Source organism: Drosophila miranda, chromosome 4 (genome assembly GCF_003369915.1).
Source record: "Drosophila miranda strain MSH22 chromosome 4, D.miranda_PacBio2.1, whole genome shotgun sequence".
In the NCBI taxonomy this organism is placed as follows: Eukaryota; Metazoa; Arthropoda; class Insecta; order Diptera; family Drosophilidae; genus Drosophila; species Drosophila miranda.
The window spans coordinates 17,783,089-17,805,928 of record NC_046677.1 but is presented as its reverse complement, the minus strand read 5'-3'; the positions used below and the strand labels follow the sequence as shown (position 1 = coordinate 17,805,928).

At 46.1% G+C, this 22,840-nt stretch overlaps 2 protein-coding genes, 1 long non-coding RNA gene and 1 pseudogene across 4 annotated transcripts in view; all 4 read left to right on the top strand.

Moving 5' to 3' along the window:
• The first annotated feature begins 293 nt into the window (after positions 1–293).
• Positions 294–845, top strand: LOC117188953. 2 transcript variants are annotated; one of them, XR_004473012.1, is made up of 2 exons: positions 294–534; positions 588–845. It is a non-coding gene; the product is annotated as an uncharacterized LOC117188953 (long non-coding RNA). The 2 variants fall into 2 exon arrangements; XR_004473013.1 differs by having other exon boundaries at positions 585–845.
• Positions 846–8,032: 7,187 nt separating this feature from the next.
• Positions 8,033–8,637, top strand: LOC117188718 (annotated as a pseudogene).
• A 5,898-nt stretch (positions 8,638–14,535) lies between these two features.
• Positions 14,536–15,619, top strand: LOC108163768. The gene is made up of 3 exons (XM_017299243.2): positions 14,536–14,825; positions 14,885–15,142; positions 15,200–15,619. The coding sequence occupies exons 1-3, from the start codon at positions 14,656–14,658 to the stop codon at positions 15,222–15,224; spliced, it is 453 nt and encodes a 150-aa protein (XP_017154732.2). The 5' UTR covers positions 14,536–14,655; the 3' UTR covers positions 15,225–15,619.
• A 1,257-nt stretch (positions 15,620–16,876) lies between these two features.
• The window catches only part of LOC108163767, a 34,250-nt gene continuing 28,286 nt past the window's right edge, over positions 16,877–22,840 (top strand). Inside the window, 2 exon segments of the mRNA XM_017299242.2 lie at positions 16,877–17,158; positions 18,855–19,344. The gene's annotated coding sequence lies outside the window, so the exon portion shown is untranslated.

Below are 22,840 nucleotides of genomic sequence, written 5' to 3'. Positions count from 1 at the left end.
CATTTGTTGGTTGTCCATCGTCGCAGCGGCGTGATAGGTTGAGTCCGACGATTGGATGGCAGCACACTGCCGCGGCGCTTTTAAAGAACAGTAAGCCCAGAATTACGTACGCCATGTACGCGTACATAGTTCCACTCCGTTCCAGGTTCCTTCCTAAACTGATCGATCCACCTCTATACCTGGAAGAGACCCAATTCCGTATGCCAATAATGATCTTTTCCGTGAAATTGGCATTTGAATTTAGATACGAAAAGGTAGACGGCCTCCCCTATTACATAAGTTAACACGCGGAACATTGGACACCAGCACAGTGCCAGACAGCAGCTAAGGTGCTCAACGGAGAACATTACAAAAAGGTTTTTAGTGAGTTCCACGTCCATTTGCTTCTGCCAATAATATCCAAAGCGATAAAGCCAAAAGCGAATATGAAGGCTTTCTTCCCACTCCATTCTAAGATGAGGTTCCACCGAGCTTGCTCTTCGCAAAATCGAACTTTCTGAGCCTGCTCTTGAAAGCTGTATTCTCATTTTCAAGGTAAAATACCAACCAAATCCATGTGTGACCTCTTAAAGCTCTTTTTTCAGTAGTCATCTCCAACATAATATCATTTTGATATGTGTTTTATGTTTTATTTTGCACTAATGACCAGGGAAACAGAGGAACATTTTCAATTAGTTGTCAGTCCCCATGGATCCCCTTTACATCCGCCAAAGCAGTTGCATCCAAATATATTGCATTGGCCCCTCCCGCAATACAAACCAATTACTGGACTTCCGTCGTTGCAGATGCGTTTTAAGGTAACTCCCGTAATACCATAGCAGCATATTGCCGTAGCGCCTTTAAGGCACAGTAAGGCCAAAAATACGTGCGCCAATTCCATAGTTCGATGTTTCTTTGAACCGGTTGTATTTGCCGATAATTGACTCTCCAAGTTCGTTTCTGAACTGATCGATCCACCTGGTAGATCGCAAGAGATCTAATTCCGTATGCCAATAATGATATTTGCCGTGAAATTTGTTTTTAAATGCTGGATGGTTCAATTATGATGCAAAAATTTGGACGGAGAACGATATCCGGGCGCTGATTCTACGCCTAGTTCTCAGAGCCTAAAAGTGCTTTTGAATCCAGACTCCTGTGATATCGCAATCATGTTTGTTTCAGATCGAATTATTATTATAGCCAGAAGGAACACGCCTTCCACGTGATTACTCATTTTCTGCCTCTCACTCACACGCTCTTCGTCGTGCAATGTGTGCGCGCTCTGGCGGAGGGGAGCCATACTGACTGACAGCATTGTCCGCTATATCTTGATATATAATAGAACAAATAAATCTGAAGCAAATGTTTTATTTTGCACTAATGATCGGCAAACCATCGGAGAACATCTTCAAACAGTTAGCATTCCGCCTTCCATCTCTCTACATCCGCCATAGCAGGCGCATCCGAATATATTGCAACTGCCTTTGCCGCAATATATTCCGCGTGGTGGCTTGAAATCCTGGCAGCGGCGTTTTAGGTTAATTCCGATAATCGAATGGCAGCAGTCTGCCATTGTACTTTCAAAGAACAGTAGGGCCAAAAATAGGTACACCATGTCCATAGTTCAATGTTTCGATGAACCTGTTGTGTGACTAGTTAGACGAACTGATCGATCCGACTACTATATACATATGGAAGAGATCTGATTCGGTATGCTGATATTTTATTGGCCGTGAAATGCGATTTAATATGGTGAACGGTGACATTTTGGGGTAGTAGGAAGGGCTTCCGAGCCCGTAACGTGTATACAGTGGATAATATTTACTGATACAGAGAGAACGAGCATTCGACTTGAGTCAATAATGTGACACGCTTCAACTTCCGGTGGCGTAGACCAGAAGAGAGCACTCGACATCTTCCAGTGCCCGATATCCAGGTGCTCCTACAGACGGCCACCGACCGAATAATCCGTCTAATATGAGCTTTTCGTGTGTAGGAATACGAGCCCTACACGAGTCCACGAGCACTGTGCAAAAGAAAAAGAGAAAAAACTCACGAAAAGTATCTGGGGCGAGTGCGGGCGGGTGTGCTTAAGTACGAGTATTTGTGCCAACACAGACGTAAAAAATCTGCTACTTATAAATTATGTTTATTTGCGAGTATTTATTATATTTTGAAGCAGCTGCGCTCAACTAGGAAGCGTTTCGTGTGCGAAACGAAAGAAAAACTCGACGCTGTCCTTGCTGTCAACGATTGTCCTGGCATGACAATGCCTGATGCTTCATAAGTCCCACAGAGAGGGCTGAGACGTTTGCCGGCAGAGGAGAGACGGCGTGTCCAAAGAAGCGTTCAACAAATGCCGTTGACAGCGGACGCACTCCAAATCCCGGCAGCCCATTGAGTTCCATTCCCCAGTACCCTGTCCTCTGTCCGCTGTCCCCTGTCCGGCTGGCCAAAAAAAGAAAAGCAGAGGGCCGAAAACCAAAGACGAGGGTAGCCCCAAATTGGCAAAGCTGACAAAATTGGTCAGCAGTCAGTAGCAGTAGACCAGAGCCGCCCCCTTGAGACGTCTTTGGGCAATTTGTTGCTAATAATGTTATCGATGTGCCAAATACACAAGGAATACAATTTACATAACGACGAATGTCGAAGGCCACAGCCGCTTTCGTCCCATTCGCTTTAAGAACCTCAAGTACATTCGAACAATGGCAGGAAGAATAAAGCAAGAGTATTTAAGTCCATTTAAGTGTATATTTAAATACATATCTGTCGGGTCTTCAGTTAAATCTTGATCCGTAGCGGCACGTAACCAGTGAATCACAGACACAAAAAAAGTTCAATGGTACAGGCCATGATGAAATTGTGCTAGCTGATCCGCTAACTCTCTTTCGGGTCTTATTTTACTCTTAGCACTGCTGAGCGCGCTTTGATGCCATGTTTGATGAGTGAGAGAATAACAAAGTGTGCTGTTGTGCTGAGCAAAATAAGACCCGAAAAGAGAATGCGTTACGGGAGCGGACCAGCTTGTATCATTTCATCATGGGACAGCCAGTGAACAATAGCAAACGGTAAATTGTAAAGAAGACAACGAAAGAGAACACTTTCGTAGTGTACAGCTCAGAATACACTGGGATTAATATTAGCATCCGACATTGGAACACTGCGGGTCTGAGCAGTAGGATCTCCAGTAGGACTATCGTGCCCTGTGTACTGGCTGGTGCTGCTATTAGCCCTTTGTATAGGGGGTAGAATGGGTGGGTCCCTGCTCACACACAGACTATCCCTTGAGCCGAAAGAGCTATGAATTCGGTTTGAGGACAGAAAAGAGCAAATAATTTGAAAAACGAATCACAGAAATATATCCTTGATACCTAAATCAATTATTGCTCATTAGCATCTTTCATCTTTCAGATCGAACTGCGGCTCTCGTGGCTTAATATCTAATCAGCGGCAGAACATTTCATGGGCCTGCTTTTCGGCTCAAGAGGGAGGGAAAGACGTCGCATTGAGGCTCATAAATTGCCTGCACAAACACACACAGACGCCCCAATAAATGCACACCCACATTTGTACCCCGTGAGGACCACTTGCTGGCAGTGCGCTTACAGTTATTTATAAAGCAATAATTGCCACAATTCATTGGTGATTGCATTCCGGGCGAAACGTGTCCGTCGATGCTCGACCAGTGCCGGCCCGTCCTTGCAGTCGCCGTACTTGTAATTACGGTTTTAATTAGTTTACACGGAACTCTGGAGCCCTGCTTTATGATGCTAATTATCATTTTGCGGTCCAATTCAATTGCACTTGCCAGATCAAACAATGCGTAATGGCTAATTTCATTTGGCCAGCATCTCGCCGCGGGCCCAGGGCCCAACTAACGACCTTCGTGGCCTGCGTAGCCATTCAATGCAATATGGATCCGGAACTACAAGAAGAAACTACAGATAAAGGCATGGAGGAGGCTGCTGAGGCTGCTGAGTCTTTGGAAAATGTATCTTTTCTATGCCAGTTCTTTGGAAAAGTTGTATCTTCCAAAACTTTGCCCCCTAGCAAGTCCTTAACGCAGGTTTCCTACCTGGAAACCCCATCTAGAAATCAGATACACGAAGATTGAAATACTCCCAAAATATTTGTCTCACCTTCCAGCTGCCATTCTGCATTTCTGCATTTCTGGAGTGCAGATGGTGCTGCGGTAACGCCTCGAAATGGGTTAGTGTCACCTCTGCAGTCGTGCCGCGAATGCAAATGGAAAGCGTTAGGAGGAAGAAAAGACAACAGAACAGAACAGAAGAGAAGAGAGAGATAAACATGCTGAATGGGAAACTTGCACTTGGCTGAAGCGAGGGCTGTCTTTCAAGGATAAGGTGGTTCAGATTTATGGTTCAGTTAGGATTCCTTCGGTTAATGCGGCCTTCCATGACGGCCTTGCAGTCTATGGGTTCCATGAAGGACTACAATTGCAGACTACAAACTGAAATCATAGAAACAGAAATTCAATTTCGCCGAAACGAGTGTAAGCCAACATTTGCTGTCACGCCAGAGGAACAGTCCCTCACTCTGGGCGCTGACGTCGGTTCTGGCCTGTTCCACCTTATCAGAATCGAAATTTATGCGGCCCTAAGGAAGTGAGTGAGTTTCTATTGAAAAATGAATGAAATTAGAATGTCTGATGGCATTTTGAATTGGATTTCTGCCCCGCCTCTTTCTCTCGCTCTCCTTTTTTTCCGCTTCTACTTTATGTTTTGGTTTGTGGCCAATTTCAGGCAAACACCGCTAGACAGGCCACAAAATGGTGTCCCCCTGCCCCTGCCCGTCCTTCGCTTTTGATTGCTGTTGCATGTCAAGATTTGTCGGGCGAATGAAAATATTTTCGGCCCGGCCGCCTCTTTTTGTTGTTTGAGGTTTATTCTCCACGTCCCTCTTCCAGTCTGTTTCGTTCCAATGTCATAAAACATTATTGACATTTCAATTGTAAAAGTATTTTGTGAGTGACATTTTCTGCCGGCCAGGGCACGACTCTCCGCCTCTTCCTGTGGGCGCCATTTCTCCACTTTGCTCAAAGGTGACTCCGCCTGCTCCCCCCCCATACGACGATTCATTAAAGACCAGAGGCAAAACCCTATAGCTCCTGGTCCCCATGCCGTTTGGCCACCTTTCGGCTCACGCATTCTCGTAAAACTTCCGGCAAACAAAAAACAAAAGCGGAAAAGCGAAACAACAAATAAACAAACTCAAGTTTTTCTTCCTCTTTGGTGGCTGTTGGCTTACGAAAAGTTTTACGAGCTTATCCCGGCAAGAAAAACCGAGCGGACGGCAAACAAGGACCAAGGACCAAGCAGAGAGGACACAAGGCTGAGGAGAGACAGAACATGACGAAACACATACAGGACATGCTCAATAATGCCCCCCAACTGCAGTTTGGCCTGGGGCAGAGTGGCAAAGGGGCAGAGTGGCAAAGGGGCCGAGTGGCGGATGGCTGGATTAAGACGAGCGGCAGTCATGATAGTAATTTTTTGGGCTCCACCTCGAGCCCGACCCCTTGTTGGCTTCGGCCCTCGTTGCCACTTGAAACATTCAGGCGGCCGGTCGGGCAAGGTGAAGCTGGAAAGTTATAAGGTGCCAAAGGCCGTAAAAGATGCAATCAAAATCAAACCGATTTGTCTCCGGGGAGCGATGCCAACTTTTATATTTACGAGCGGGACCCTCACCAGGCCCCAGACACTAACCAGGCCGATACGAAGATGGAATACACTTAAAGGTGATATATGAATATCTGAGCAGATATCTGCTGAGGCGCATTGCGGGAGATCTTTCTTCCTCATGGGAGTTTCGATGAAAAAGATGAAATGCTACCCATTCTGGATCGTTTATATAGGAAAGAATACTCTCCGCTAGGCTATAAAAAGTTTTGTTCTCTTCGGGGGGATACCCACCCACTGCTGCATTGCAGGCTGCGAGGGGAACCCGGACAGAGACTAGGACTGCGACTGGGACAGGAAAGATGCTCCGGCAGCTGGGTGCTTTAATTAGACAGTCGCAGTTGGGTCGAAGTTCCTGGAGGAAGTCGAAGATGGGCCTGGCACTGGGAATGCGACTGAGTCTGGAGCTTCCTCCCCTGCAAGGGTCGCGGCCGCGGGGCGAGTCGCGGGTCGTGAAATTTATGCGTTAAAATTGCATAATTTGCCCACGCGCGGAGACACCGACACAGAGGGGCACAGACACAGAGGGGCACAGACACAGACCCAGAAAAACTTTCAACATAAATTCTAGGAGTCAAGGTAACGAGCCAAACTTTTGACTGCCCAATGCTGAGCTGTGACCCGTCCGTCTCCGTCTCCGTCCCACTCCTCGTTCCCGTTCCCCAGGGCCATATCAAATTAAACACTTTCTGTGCGAGTATTTGGCCGTCTACTTACACTAAACAACAGAAAAGGCATAAAAGAACAGCGTTAGACCCACTTTCATTGATAGATTTCAGGCCATACATTTTCTTAAAGAATTACCTACCTTTCGGTGGGTATTTTTGGATGCAAAGTCTTCAATAGTCAAGCAGTACATCCCAAGCCAAGAGATTGTGCCACAATGTCTCGAGCCCTGTTGGTACTCTTGAAGAATCTGGGCATAGCAGATTCTTCTTCTAATAGTTCTCCGAGAAAATGAAGAATTATGTACTGAGATTGAAGCAGAAATAATTGTAAAATTTTGGTAGAATATAAATGTGTTCTGGGGGCTGCAGCCTAACTGCCTTTTAACCCTAGATTTTTACAAGCGATGCCTAAAACGAAGCCTAGTGAAGTAATAAACTATTAAACAAAAAGAATCTTTTTTTTTTAATTTTTTAAAATAGCAAAACTCTTCAAAACTAGGGATAACTGGTTCTCGCAAGCTTACCTCAGAAAAAAACATTTAAAATAATACCCTTTTTATTTTTATTTCCTAAAAATAAAAAAACCTAATACTAAAAAATATTTAAAAAAAAATTAATTAAAAAATTAAAATATAAAAATATAAATTAAAAATAATAATTAATTGAAAAAAAATTAAAAGCCCCAAAGTCGATATACTCCAGGAAAAAAGTCCAACTTTGTTGACTAGTGTTATCAGAGGGTGTCCCAAGAGCCTCTGGCCTTCTCTGGTGTGCCAGTCTGCGTAGAAATATATATGGTACATACCATACAATTGTATAGGTATTTTCATAGATACCAGACATACACGATTCGATTTTAATTTCCTGTTTCGGTTTGTTTCTCTTGGCCCACTGCAATCCCATCCACTCTCGAACATGGCCTTTCCATTGCCTCTTTTCTAATTTGCAAAAAGGGGGGAAAACACCTCTTTTTTTCTTGTTTTTGTTGGGGGCTGTTGTTATTTTCTGTCTATGACATTCTAAGTGAATTTTTTTGCGCCCCCCCCTAATAGTTTTTCACTGCGAACTTTATTTAGTGCTCCTCGATGGATTTTCCCGTTTAGTGGAGTCTCCCTCCCCTCCCCCAGTCCCATATTTCGGTCGCCAATTCCCGAACATTTTTGCAATGAATTTCGTTTTGGATTCTGTCTGGGTGGTTCTGTATGTCTGGCGGTCTGGCGGTCTGTCTGCCAGTCTGCCGGTCTGTCCGCCTCTGTCTGTTCTGTCTGGCTGCGTTTTTATGAAGATAAAAAGCTCAGCCGTTCAGCTGCCATCCAGCATTGTGTCTGGCCATGGCTTACACTCGAGTGCGACTGCCCGCCTGTGGCTAATGGGCTGCTCGCCTAGGCCCCATTTGAGCCGCGGCAGCTGCACAGAGGCGCCAGTGGCCGGAGCATAGATATTTCGGTCCCAGTTTCGTTTTGCCGGCAACAGCAATAATTGTTTATTGGCAGCAATGGATTTAAATTGTTATCGATTGCAGGGCCGAAACAATTACAAATGGCCAAGTGTGAACGAGTCGAATCATGAAGAGAAATGTGCTGCCAAGGCTCTAAAGGATTAGGCAGGGCCATCGACTTATGTATATACATTTCGTTTGTCTGCAATGTAATGACTTTTTATTTATAAAGTTAGTATTGTAAAGAAATGAAGGTGAGTCGGTGAAGATTAACCTTGAAACTGTTCAGTTTTTAATAGTTTTATCTGTTACGATATATGTTGTTTCATATTCTAAGTCCCCCAAGGAACATCCCTCCTAAATACCATAGTTTGGATCTATATATATCGATATTATTTGAGAGTCAAGATGCCAGACAGCTCTTGTTGGCGTGATCTTGACAATTAGCTCCAAAGGAACGATTCGCCAGCGATTCGGCCCAAGATCAACAAGAAGCGCTCCAAGCACTTCATCCGTCACCAGTTGGATTGCTAGGCCAAGTCTCAAGCCTAAAGGTATAGACAACAGAGTACGTTGTCGCTTCAAGGGCCAGTATTTGATGTCCAACATCGGTTACGGCTCTAACAAAGCTGACCTCTGGCTTCAAGAAATTCCAGGCAATTCCGTAAGCTGGAGGTCGAGCCGCATCAACTGCGGTGAGATCGCTCTCGCCGTCTCCTCAAAGAAGTGCGCCAATCAGCTGTCGATCCGTCTAACTAATCCCAATGGACGTTTGCCTTCTCAAGAGAACGAGTAACGAGTAAGATTGAAACGCTCTTTGTCGAGTTATTGTAAGGTGGTAGGAATACAAAATTTTAAACGATAAACTCACATCAGAATGTCTGTGAATGTCTTATAAATTTATACATAATTGTTGAACTTTTTCCCTTTTAATCTATTAAACGATTCCATTCGGATATATATTTTTTTGGAACCCAATTGCACAGGAACAATCACAAATATCTCCTCCTTCAAACTCCTGCAAATATGCAAATATTATTCACATATGTAGCTTTTACACAGAATATATTGTACAACTTCCCGAACTCCCATGGAGGTCATTGGCCTTTAGAGAACCCAACAATTTAAAGGATTCCTGCTTTATTCTTTAAGGACTAAACGTGACTGCCTCAAATGGGATCGCGTTTCGCAGCGTCTCTGAGCCGCTTAGCCGTTTACCCTGATTATGTCGGGGAGGGGGGCGGGGGGTTCCGCAGATGCCTTCCGAGTGGCCGAGTCCAGGGTTTAAGTTCAAAAGGCAGCTAACAAGATGCTGCCAAAATGCAAAATAAATACAACAAACTGAACAATCCAGCGCGGAATCAGAGTGAGAGACTCCGCGCGATGGCAGGGGGCAGGGGGAGGAAAAACAAATCCTGTCGCATAATTTTTGGCAAGAACGTGAAATTAATTATGCGCAAAAGGAAAAGTCAAATGGGAGACTGGCAGAATGGCAGAACTGAGCAAGTAAAGGGCTAACAAAGGACCTCACATAGCATCCTGGCCAAGTCGCGCCAGCTGCCAACAAAATTTCCTGGCGCCCAGACAGAACGGGAATAGCGGGCACGTCGGACAATAGCCAGTCCCTCCGGAGCATTCGAGGATTATGTTAAATTTAGCGGTGACGATGACACACAAGACACTTGGCAAAAGGCTCCTCCACAATGGCCGCAATAATTGCGCGGAATCGGTGGAGGCGTCGGTGGAGGCTGAAAGGTGGCCATTAATTGTACCCAGCAAGTGCGGCTGGAAGCGCCAAAGTCAGTGCCAAGTGAACAGCCGCCAACGAATGCCACGTGCAGAGCCCAGAGGCAAGGACTCCTTCTCCTCTATTCTATCCGTACATTTCTTTCTTTTTTTTTCTGTTCTGTTATTTTTATTGTCATTTTCATGGCTCTGCAGAGCTCTGCAGAGCTCTGCTTTGTTTGTTTAATTTTAAATACCAAACGAGGGACTCCTTCCCCCTGGCTCCCGACCCCACCAATTAAATACAATTTCGAAAACCCTGAAAAGTGCGTCGCTGTCACAGCACGCGAATACACAGCAGTCCGGCGCAGAACCGGAAGACGAACAGATAAATCATTCACAATTCTGAAACGTTTCTCTCCTATTTATCAAGCTCAGCGGAATTCCTGGCCAAGGATTCGCCGATCTTTCTCCTCTATATAATTGATATATACGAGTTTATATAAGGAAGGAAGCAACGTCTTCTTAATATTAAGGCCCAGGCCAGGCCGACGGGGAGGTTTAACGAGATGAAACCATGAAAAACATCTATCATTGATTGCGTTCATCGGACAACGTATCGGTGATCAATGATCAGGTATCACGGTCGTATCATCATCGATTAGGTGTAATGTTTTGAGGCCTGCTTAACGGCAATGATGCATTCCGTACTATAGCTTCTTTTAGGGTTCTTTTTCTTATCGATTTGTCGGTTAAAAGCAAACAGGGTATATTTATTAAGAAGATGGATAAATTTATGCATCAGAGTCTCCAATCACCTAAACCATTGATGATCCCAGATCACTTTAGCCTGTTTGACGCATATATAAGGTCTATATAGCCATGTCCTTTAATCAGGCTGTATTTTTCCTTGTCTCAGGTCCATCTGCAGCCTGTAGGACCTTGAGCTGCTCCACAATTAAATGGTAAAGCTCGTTAGAAAGACCAGCATATATAGCTGCTGATTTAACGTAGTTTCCACAAGGCCAATCTATTTTAGCCACTTCATTTTCCAATTCGGCATCGGGACCTCCTCCCCTCTCCTCCCCTCACACCCTTCATGCAGAAGGGAAGAACAACATTCCAGGCCTCCTTCTTTTGCGGTTGGCCAAATATTTGCATTAAATTTGGCCAAGTGGCAACGTTTATTCTGCTATAATATATTTGTTCTCCTCTGCTCCGCTCTCCTCTCCTCTCCTCTCCGCAGGTCCTCGTTTGGCTGCCGCTTTACTGCTTTCAATCGCATTTTTTCTTCAGCCGGCTACTCCTTTTTCTACGGCACTTGATTTTCTCATTTTCCATTTCCATTTCCTCTTCATTTTGCTTTGCTCTGGCATGTATCTGTGTCTGTGTGTGTGTGTGTGTGTGAGGTGGGGTTTTTTTTTTAGTTGTACAACAATTTCTTTGTTTGTTCTGTGCTTTCGTGGCGAGTTAATTTTGCATTTCCGCTCATTTAACTGCATTTTTTCCACTTGCGCCCCCCCGCCGCCGCCGCAGTAGCATCTGCTGCTCCTGCTGCTTCTGCTGCCGTTAGCTGACTCAAAGTGCCGTGAAGTTGTTTTGGCCACAGGCTGCCACAGGAAGCGGGGAAACAGCAGAAAAAGTCATATGAACAGGCCAGGGCCAGGGCCAGATCCCGGTCCATGTCCATGTCCAGGCATGAAATTCCACTCAGAAATACGAAATACATTTCTATTCTGCCCATAGAGGGGAGGGAAACCCTTCCTCATAGACCCTTCATCGGAAGGAACAACGTGTACATTGCTGACAGGCTTTTGCGAGGATTGTCTGCCCTGCCAGCTGATCCGAAATAAAGAATAACTCGACGACGGTACCGCTTCGGCTGTGCCTGCACTTTAAAGGAGGAGGCCCAAGAGTGCGCCTGGTGCGGGGGCAACAAACAATTTTATGCTTTATATTTATGCGGCTCTCCAGAGTGGATCCTTTTATGCAGGCGCGTTTTAAATAATTTTATGCCTATTTGCTTGCTGCAGCTCGAAAATTTCACACCTCCGACCATCAAAAGTTGGGGCGAACGTGCGTGCCAGAAGTTTCCGTCTTACGCAAATAACGGATACGGAAACAGGGGAGAGGGGAGAGAGAGACTTTAAAGCTGCTTGTGGGGGGGGCCTTGCGGGACTGGCATGTACATACATATATTATGTTGCTAGATACATTAAGGGGAGTCCCGTCCCCGTTCGGGCAACGGCTCCGCGTAGACACTTGGACAGCGACATAAAAATTATATGTCAAGCGCCAAATCTCGGGCCAAACGCGAGACAGCGGGACAGGGGAAAAACTCTTAAGCATGCACGACTCAGCAGCAGCAGAAGCCTGGCTGTTGGCAGAAAGGGAAGCTCCATCTGAGGGGGAGGAAGGTTGGAGTGCGAGTGTGGATAAAAGTGCGAGTGCGAGTGCGAGTGCGGATATAAAGCGATGATGTGCATGCCGGCAATCTGATTATTTGATATTTAAACTGGATCTCAAAACGGGTCGAGAGTGAAATTTGATTTAGCATCGCTGCCGGAACGAGACCCCCTGAAAACTTTAGAACGCCTGCAAATCTGCGAGTGCGTATTTGTACACGCCAAGAAAAATGTGGCGAATTTCTAATTACCATTTTTGTTAGCCAAAAGTATGCAAGAACTGAAACCAGAAAAAAGACTCAATCAAGACTAATAAAACAATATTAAGTAATAAATCAATACATAATAAATAAAAAATTAAAATTAAATAAAAAAGATAAAAATTAAAAATAAATAAATATTAAATCAATAAAAATTAAAGAAAAATAAATAATAAATTAATAAAAAATAAATCAATTAATAAGAAATAAATAATAAATAAATAGATAAATAAAAATTAAATAAATAAATGATATATACAAATTAAATAAATAAAAAATAAATAAATAATAAATAAAAATAATATAAATTAATAAAAAATAAGTAATAAATCAATAAAAATTAAAGAAAAATAAATAGTAAATTAATAAAAATTAAATAATTTAAAAAGAAATAAATAAAAAAAAAGAAATAATAAATAAAAAGAAAATAAATAATAAATAAATAAATAATAAATAAATAAATAATAAATACAAATTAAATTAAATTTATAGGAATTAAATCAAAATTTTATTCCAAGAGAATAGAAAACTATATACCGGAAACAGATCTACTCGTAATTCATGGGGCCACGGCCATTTACTTAACTTTAGGACTGAAAAAAGCATGGAGCTTCACAGATATCTGTACTGCGATTGCTCCGACAGCATTTTATCGGAGACTATTAGAAATGGGAGAAATGGTTGGTCCTTTTCGAAGATACCCACAATTCGAAGATACGAATATGTGATAGGCGCCCTGTACCCACCCTGTTCCCTGTACGTCCTTGAACATCCCTTTCTTTACCTGCCACAGACCCCATCGGGTTCCTACTTTCGATGAGAGCATATTGGGAATAAGGTCTTTCTCTCAGTGTACATTTATATACACTCTTTATATATTCATGTAACTTGTGCGTGTGTCGGCATCTACTCTGAGCAGCAGCTCCTTGCACAAGTCGCAGCATGACATTGCACTCAGCTTTGCTTTCTGCAGCTGCAGCTTTCACCTCCATTTCTCCCCCATTTTCCCCTCCCCCCTCTCTCTTTGGGCTGGCACTGCCCACAAGCGGCAACCAGCTGTTGACTTTTATTGTGGCTTGACATTAATTTGTTAAGTGCGGCACGGCTGCCTGCCTCCCCGAAAAAACCTTGGCCAAGTCAACTGTGAGGCAGAGAGACTTTGAGGTGAGAAACTTGACTTGTTCCACCATCTTCGGCAGCCATCCCCCCCACCCTCTGACGGTCCCCGTGTCCATGTCCCTAATTGCGTTTGGAAACGCTTTCGCGGCTCCCCCCAGACGCCTTACAGCTGACGGCTGCTGGCCTTGGATTGGGAGTGCCAGTCGGAGTCGCGACACCACCGATGCACTGCGAAAATGCTTAAAAATGCAAATTATGCGCCGCGAAATGCAACGCATGCCAAATGCTGCCGCATAAATTATGAGCCACATGCTGGGGCGCCTCCACTCCCCCACTCCCCCCCCCTGCATTCATTTTCTGCTTCATTTCTCTGGCCACACACCTAGCCGGCCCCGCATTGGGGTTGGGTGTCATCGACGACCCCTGTGCCCAGGACTGGTTGATACAAGCAGATACACAGATACAGATACAGATACCAGATACCAGATAAAGATGGAAATACATACGTGACAAGACTCGTTAGACGAGTGATCTCCATGGATCGTTGCTTGAAAAGCCCGCCTTTGGGTATTTCCATCCTTAAATTTGTATCCAGATCGTGTCACGCTCTCATCTCTACCGACACACACACACACACACTGGCACACCCTCGTGCCTAATGAAGCACAGACACACACACAATCAGCGCCACTCTCGTCCGCGTAGACTCGCGTAATATTTGTTTAATTAGCCCGTATTAATGATGCCGCCAGAGCAAACAGAGGTGGCAACTCATTATGATAGCCGCCAAAGAGCCAATCGGCCATTGTTATTGGCCACTGCATTGCATTGGCCCGGCTGCCCGCTAAACAGACCCAAAGCTCTGCCACGGCACTCCCGCCATGGCAATGCATTGATTGGCATCGCATCGAATGGCTGCTTGTGGGAAACCTTCTGCTGCTGACCCAGTATTCCATTCTCGGTTCTCGGTTCTCGGTTTTCGGTTTTCGATTTTCATTTTCATCGTCTGTTGATTCAGAAAACCATTCACAAAACCTCCGCCAACAATAAATCCGTTTGTGAATTCAATTGTGGCATTCATAATATTGTTCATTGGCTGCTGCTGCTGCTGGTGCTGCCAAATCTCTCTCCTCCTCTGCTTAATGACGTGATTTCTGCTTTATGTGCATGGCATTATGACAGAGAGAGAGAGAGGCAATCGAGTACTGTGCTACAGAAATCAGCCTAGTAGTCCCCCACCTCTGCTCTGAGAAACCTTTCAGGCTGTCAGGCTTTCCGGCTTTCAGCTTCCCATTCACTTTCTCAGTTCCCATTCAATACGTTCAATACCCCGTTCGATACTAGCTTCAATCACAACACAACATGCAAGCGTCGTGCAAGCGTAAGACTAGGCTCTGGGACCCGGTGGCCAGGGATTACCAGTACATGAAGACCACCACCCAGGAAATGCTCGAAGAGGGGGCCAAGATGCAGAGGGTGGTCCGTTCGCTGGAACGGAAGCTGGTCAACTTTCAGTCATTCAATATGGACGAGTAAGTGGGGATCAGTCCCCCCCATTTGGCGGTGCTACATTCTCTAATCCCTCTCGTAGCTCCCGCTATGAGGCGTCCGACATTGAGGACGACCTGGAGCTGCCGCTGGTGTCCAGCTACACGCGCCACTACTCCCAGCCGTTTCCCTCGCGCCTCAAGTCCCTGGCGTCGCGCAGCGAGACCCCTGATCCCATGTTCAATCGCTTGCCCACCAACGACTTCGAGCACAAGACGGGACTAGCCTTCAAGTTCCTCGACGATCACATGCACAATCTATCCGAAGTGCGCAAGAAAATTAACTTTTTCAGGCAACTGAGGTAAGGGGCAGCCGTACAGAGAGGGGAAGCAAGTATCTAACTGTCTGAATTCCACAGAAACCAATCATTCTTTCAATACTAGGCAGGAGTGTTCATCATTCTGCGTTCCTTTTGATTTATATAAGCTATGGGAACACGGGATGGTGGTGGAACGGGGCAATGAAACCCCTAATCCTGCACACACCACACCACACCACACACAACGAGTAATGGCACTGCCTGATCAATTTGTTGCCATTTAGCCAGGCCAATCATCTGTGGAGTCACGCCACATGTTTCTTCGATTGGCTGCCATTTTAAAAAGCTCTCAATTGTGCCACAATTATAAATTACCCGTCATTAGACCCCCCCCTTTGTCTGGCGATGTCTCAAGGAAAATGTGTCAATTGCAGTTCCTGTTTTTCCATCATTTTCAATGGAAATCAATTAATTTTGCATAAATAAACTCGATTGTCAGCGTGGTGGCAACAACAATCATGTCCCTGATTGGGTTAGGGCCGGGCCGGTCAGGGCGAATGTACATATTCTTGGAAAAAATAGCAAACAAATTGCAATTAATAATGCATAGGGCCCCGGGGCAAGGACCAGGCAGCGAGGTGCACGGGACTCCCGTCCAGTCCGTGGCTGCCTTGTGGCACTCGTATTCCTTGCAATTTGCATAAATGCTAGAAGAGCTCGAGGGGGTGGTGTCAGGCTAATGGCAAACTATGACAGGGATCTGATTTATTATGCACGGTAATTAGTTTGGCCTCTTTAGCGGGCCAAATGGAAGCCAATAAACCAGGCTGTCATGCTGCGACGGGCCATGAATTGATTTTGCCATAGGAAACTCCGCTGGCATCTCCTTGTGGCAAGAGTGGATGCATCAGCAAGCTGGATGGCTGCAAAGAGGAATGGCCACAAGGTGGCCAGAAACAAAACACTCCCGACTCCGACAGTTGACAGGAGCATGAAAGTCGGAATGAATGTTCCCCAGTGACAGGCGGGCGGAGGCGTCCATTGTGGCGGGACAAAACACGACTTGGACCCATGGTCCGCGCTGCTGGCCAGCAATTGCTACAAGTTATGAGGGGACTAGCTCCAATCTCTTAATCTCTCAATCCATATCAACAATTAGCAAGAAAACAGGAACAAATGAGAGACCTTTGCTTGCATTGGGGTTCCTCTGTGGCCTTCCTTGACGGGTGCGAACCTTGTAGAATGGAATGGCGGCCATAAGAGGCCATGTATCAACAAACAGTGATTCTCCCCACTAAAGTAAGTAGATCATAGGTTGTAAGGAGCAAAGTATAACTATTGTAGAAAACCAATATTCCCCAGATGGGCATCGTGAGTGATTTCCAGGCCAAAGAGATCTCAAATCAATATCCCAGAGGCTGGAGGTCACATTTGTATTATAAATCATATCGCTGGTAAGCTGGGGAACAGTTTGGCAACCTTGTTTGCTCGACATTTTGGCACATTCCGCCCAGACGCCTGGCAACATGGAGGACTAGACGTCCACACAGCCATACAGCCCGACAGCCCGAAGGAGCCCAGAGATAACAGTTGTCCACTCCACTGTCGCCTGTCCCTCACACACACAGCACAGCACAGCAGTCACAACTGATAAGAGCCGTCCTCCTCGAGATACTGAGATTTCACCAACGAGCACCCGAGAGAGAAACCCACCACACACGAGTGCTGCCAAAGCCGGCTGCGCTCTCTCTCGTTTTGCGACTGCGTTGCACGAGGCGATTTTCAACAACGAGGCGGCCACCGCTCGGCTCTGATAAGAGCCAAGGCACTCGGCGCGGCTCGGGCCTCGGGCCTCGGGAGGACCAGCAGCAGAGGACTGGCAGCGGCAAGTCAGTCGATTCGGGAGCGTGGCGATGGGCGATGTTCGTTTGCGTCTTGCGGCAGTGCTCGTTGCGGCCGGAGTGGCAGTTGCTTGAAACAGGAGCTGCCAACTGAATGTGTGATTTCTGCCGAGTGTGGATACTGTGCGGATCCTCGTGCTAGTGCCAGTGCCCTCAAGTAATGCAACCAGCGTTCAGTTCAAAAGTTCAAAACCCCAAAAAGTGTCAAGTGAAACAAACAAATGAAGAAAACACTTTCCGGCCGGGACTGGGGCTGGGCTGGGGCCTGCATGTGTAATTAATTTTTTGGCATTTAAATTGGCCAACATCCGAGGCTTTAAATCAATTTGACAAATTTGCATTTTTCTGGTGTGCGAAAGGGCAAAAAAAAAAAAAAATTTAATAAAACAAAATAAAAGGGAAGCCGAAGCCGAAGCTGAAGCCAGCAAAGGCAATTTCATTTACAAATTACAAATTGATGTGGTACATGGAAGGTCTCGGAAAACAGCAGCAATCAGGGGACTCCCAGGGCGGCCAGTGGGAGCAGGGGGCGGGGGAGAAAACCCCCCCTGGAGTGGGTTCCCTCTACGGTGGGAAGCTTTAAATCATTTGTCTGATATAAGGCCACGTGTTCTGCTCGGATTAAGCGGATTATTCGGGGGTCATCTTAGGGATTATGTTATCGAGATAACAGCTTTCGTTTTGCACTTTTCTCCTCTAAAAGCAGCAAAGATTAAGAACTAATAAGAGGCAATCTACTCTTACAGATTTCTTCCTAAAAAAAACTTCCATTTAAATCCTTTGTAATCCAATCAAAGCTTTGTAACCCCTCTGATCAGCCTCCTAGCTGATGATCTTTCCTTATCATATAAATACATGTATCTAAACCCCAAAGAACACTTCTGTAACTCTGATTCTTTGAGCAGCCATTAAAAAAATACTCAAAAATTTCTATAAAAACAATTTTTCTCGTTATCCCAACGTTGGCTCGTCTTCAAGTGAATTTTACTCTTCCATTAGCATTTCCTGCGAAATTTCAGCAGGCGGGCCCCAGAGGACATTAAAAAATGATGTAAATGATTTAAATACTTTTCTCTCTGCATATTTTTTACCCATTTTCCACGAGTTACAATACTTAATGTGGTGCAAAGAAATCTCCGAAGGTCGGAGCGGAGACAGGAAAATGGGAAAACCCAAGAGGCGGAGGGTGACTGGCGGTTGGATAACAGCAAAGAGCAAGAGTAATAATAATAATAACATGAACAAAATAAAAGGAAAGAGCCGAGCCGAGCAGAGCAGAGCGGAGCAGAAGAAAAATGACTGAAACGTGCCTCGTATGCAAATATTTGCAAAACGCAGACTAATAAGTGGAAGCCTCCAGGACAATGGCCCAAGACAGGGGAGGGGAAGGGGTAGGGGTAGGGGTAGGGGAGCCGATGACAAAGACAGAATCCTTCAGGACTCGGTAGCGAGGTGTCAACGGGTCCTGGCTGGGCCGCTTTAATGTCAGAAATGGTTGAAAAATTCCATAAATTAAAGCAAAATTTTCTTTCTCATTTATAACAATAACGGAACGTCTGTCGACCAACTCAACAGAACTCATATCCTAAAAAAATAAAGAAGAAATGTTCAACACTCGTTTCGGGGGAAAAATGAAATACATTTCATTGCATAATTCATGGCGCAGGGTGGATGGGGAGGGGGAGGTGGAGTCTGGGGCAAGTCAACCGATTGCCATTTGGTATGGTCATAAATCTTTTGGCATATGGGCTGCCATGAACAGGGGTTGGGAGGTGGGGGCGGAAATCAAACAACAACAAAGCACAGAAAAATATTTTAAAAATTAAATGTTTATTGTTCTCCCCAATCGTCAGTCGAATGGCCATGAACAATTCATCAGCAAACAGAAAAAACCAACAACGGCAGCAGATAGTGCTTACAATTGCCTAAAAGGCCGGAGGACAACCAAATAGAATAGTTTCCAAATATATTCCATGAGAAGTGGCTAAAACAATAAGCACCGGGCTTTAAAACTCCCTCCCGCTCTCCCTCTATCTATCTATCTGTCTCTCTCTCTCTCTCGGTAAACACAAACAATGAAGCACGACAGTGGCAGTGGCAGCAGCAACGACAGCAACATCATCAACAACAGCAGCAGCAGGTCCACTCTTTGGGCCATCAACAAAAGCAACAGAGCCCACAATGTTCTATGGCTAATACAAAAGTAACAAACAACAAATCGCCAGCAACAACTAAGCCAAAAGTTCGGCAAAGCAACAGCAGCAGCAGCAGCAACAACAGAATTGGCAACACTTTTACGAGTGGCCAACAACATTTTACAACGCATTTTCGTGATTGCACAAGGTAAGTCCTGGCCCAAAAGCTTGGCTTCGGAGTCCCTTGACCTATGACATCGTATCGCGCCAAAACATGGGTACTTTCTCCACTTTCCCGAGGGGCCAATAAAGAACGTTTTACTGTCTAAATTCACGAATTCGTTTAATGAGATGCTCTGACACTATAATCCATTCAAAGAAGCTGCTGCCATCCACAGAAACTGTGCATCTCAATTAGCCCTTCCCTCCTTCTCCACTCCGCATAATTAAATGCAAGCCACATGGTTGGCCTGGCCTCAGCCCCAGCGGCGCACTTATCGGATGTGTCTGACTAGCCCACATCCCCGGCCGCAGGCTCCATCGCACCGTCGGAGCCGCCACCGCCACCACCACCGCAGCCGCATTCCACTCGAACTCAAGCACTTGCCCGACATATATCATCTTTCATGATGCTGAAAAAAAGCTGAAAAGTTGTGAAGAAAATGCTGACAGGCGAGCGAGTGGAAAAAGTTGTTCGAGCTGCCATTGCATACGCTTTTCAGCTGGCAATCCCTTTTTAATTTTTCATGGCTGCCTCCACCCTCCCCCCGAAAACTTTCGTGGGGGGGGGGGAGTCCCTGGGTGCGCTATACAATGCATATGCAATGCATACAGCGCCCGAGTGCTGTAAGTCATACTTAACTCATGGCAAACACATTTGCCTGCACTCCGACTGCCCCCGCGTCGAATCCCGACTGCGCTCATCTTTCATCTCCTGTCGCTCACGTCCAGCTGCCAAAACTCAAACTTCTCATATGCTAAGCGTGAAAAATTGCTCGACTCCTGGACTCCTGGACTCGTGACCCGCTGCCCCCGACTCCACCCCCCCACGCCGATCAAATATTTGCATAGTAAATGGTTTCTATTATTAACTGTGTACACTTCCATCTCGAAGGAGGCTTCCCTACTGGCTGTTTTTTCGGAGGCCAGTGCCTGCGCCGAAACAAAGTTGTTAAAATATTTGCCAGGCTCTGCCTAAGTGGGCTCCTTAGCTGGCCCGTATCCGTATCCGTGTCCCTGTCCGTGTCTGTGGTCAGGGCCGGCCCCTACCGGTGCCCCTTTGCCCTGGTGTATGCCTCGTTATAAACGAAAATCAATTAAATCCTCTGCATGCTTTTAATTAAAATTCCCAGGGAGTTGTGTAATTAAGTTAACGCTTCCGGACGGCTCATGCATCGCATTGTGGGGCATACTCGATCCGGGAAGAGTCGAGAGCCGCCGTCTAGATCCGGGCTCCTCTGGCGGGGGCCTGTCAGGTAGCACAAGGTCGATCCGGCACAACACTCACGTAAATAAGGCGCGAAATTTAAAGCTTGAATCTCATTAAAATGGTTTTATTGCCAAGGCAGATACTGGGCTCTGGCGGAGGCGGGTGGGGGGGCTCTTCCATTTCGTTACACATTTATTTTCCACCCTTCCACACAGGCATCCAGCCACCCAGGCATCCATCCATAGTTTCCTTCCACTGGAGTTGTGGCGCTGCGGGTGTCAATTTCATTGAGCGCTGCTCACTTTGAAGTTGGCCGAAAGGGTAGCAATGGGCAGTGGGGGGCAGGGGCCGGGGAGCCTTAGCACAATTGAAATCGATGGCGGCGAACGCGTGGGGGGGGGGGGGGAAAACTACGGGGCGTGTTGGAACCCACACAGACGCAAAAACCGCTCAAACTCAATTTGGTGGCCTTCCATTTATGTGCTCCCTCCCTCCGCCCTCTTTTGGGACCCCGCATTTTCATTGGAAACAGTGCGGGAGGGAGGCAGGGAGGTAGAGAGGGACGTAAACCAATAATTTTCATTTCAACTTGGCATTTTTTTGGCGGCTGCCAGCAGCAGCAGTGGCAGCGGCAGCGGCAGATGACTTCTTGCTGGGGGTTTTCCAGCATCCCCAGAGCGAGGGAACCGTTTAAGTGGAAAATTACACTAAAATAGACACAAAATGCTATTTGTGGGGCCAGGCTCCGCATCGAGTGCCAACAGTGGTCGGCCCCCGCCCGCCCCCCGTCCACCGTCCCCCTTTAAACGTTGGTAAATGCCAACAACCCCAGTCCTGACCTGTCCATGACGTCATGTATTGGTGGGGCTTTCTCATCGACAGGCAAACGAGCCACGAAGGGCTCTTTTTTAAGGCAGAAAAGACTTTGTTTTGTGTCTAAATTTCCACACAGAAATATTCATTTTCTTGGCTTATTTCATGGTTTTCCTTCTGTACAAAATATGGCCTTCGAATACATATTTTTTCCAACTGGAAATCTATATTAATCTGATAAATATCATCTGCAAGCCCTCAATTGAAGGCTGCCCCCAAAAGGCTCCATTAAAACATCATTCATTCAGTGACAGACTCGTTTCGATCCAAAGGGTCTCCGAATTTCCGCAATTCCGAGTTTACGAATTTCCGAATTTCCGAATTTCCGAGCTTTCAAGTTTGACAGTTACATTTTGGAACGAGTGACGTCAACGTGAAAGAAATAACGAGAGAAAGAGGAGCGACAGCCCTGTTGGAGATGGAAATTTTAAAGGGCGAACAAACTTGACAGTTGGCCAATAAAAAATGCAGGACCCCAGAAATAGTTGGCAAGAAAGAGAAGGAGAGGGGGAGGGAGGGGGAGAGGGAATGCATTTAATTGTTCGAAGAGGCGCATGAGAATAAAGTTTAAGCACAATTTTTGTGTTGACACTTGGCTGCAGAAAGGAGGCGCAGAAGGGGGCAGAAGGAGGCACAGAAGAGAGGTACAGAAGGAGTCACAGAATGAAACGAATACAGAGTGCAACACTGCAACAATCAAAAGTAAATACAAATAACAAGTTTTGTGCGACACGAGGCAAGAGGCAGCCACTTATGCATGTCCCAAGTCCTGTCGTCGAGACGAGACAAGACAGGACAGAGACGTAGAGGGAGGGGGAGCGGGAGGGGGTACCGGAGAGTGCGACAGAGAGATGTGTTCAACAAAGTAGACAGACCATGACTGCACATAAGTTGAGACACGCCGGAGCGGGCGGGGGGTTGGTGCATCATCATCATCATCATCATCATCGTTCTCGTCCTCGTTATCATCTGGAGAAAAGCTAAACAAATCCTTATGTCAGGGCAGGGACATCATATCCTTGTACGTTTGTCTTTGGCCCCGCTGCCCCGCTCCCCCCCTCGAAGGGACAATGCGATTCTTCCGCACTTTTTGCTCTGCTCGCTCGCTTGTAAGCAAAATCCTTTTGGCCCAGCATTTGTATGCCCATCATGAAAAGGACAACAGGAGAGCACCCCCCCCCATCTGTCTTCTGTCGTCTCTTTCTGAGTAGTTATTTAGGTAAATTTGAATACGTGCATGCCATGCCTGCTCTCTACCTAAACCCCAAATGCACTTCCGCCTTAATGCGTTTTGTCCGGGACGGGGGCATGGGGCTACGGATATTAGTTTGCCCGATGTGGGGGTGCTTTCGGGGTGCTCCTCCATAATTGCGTGCATCTCTGGCGTGGAGGCTACGACCTC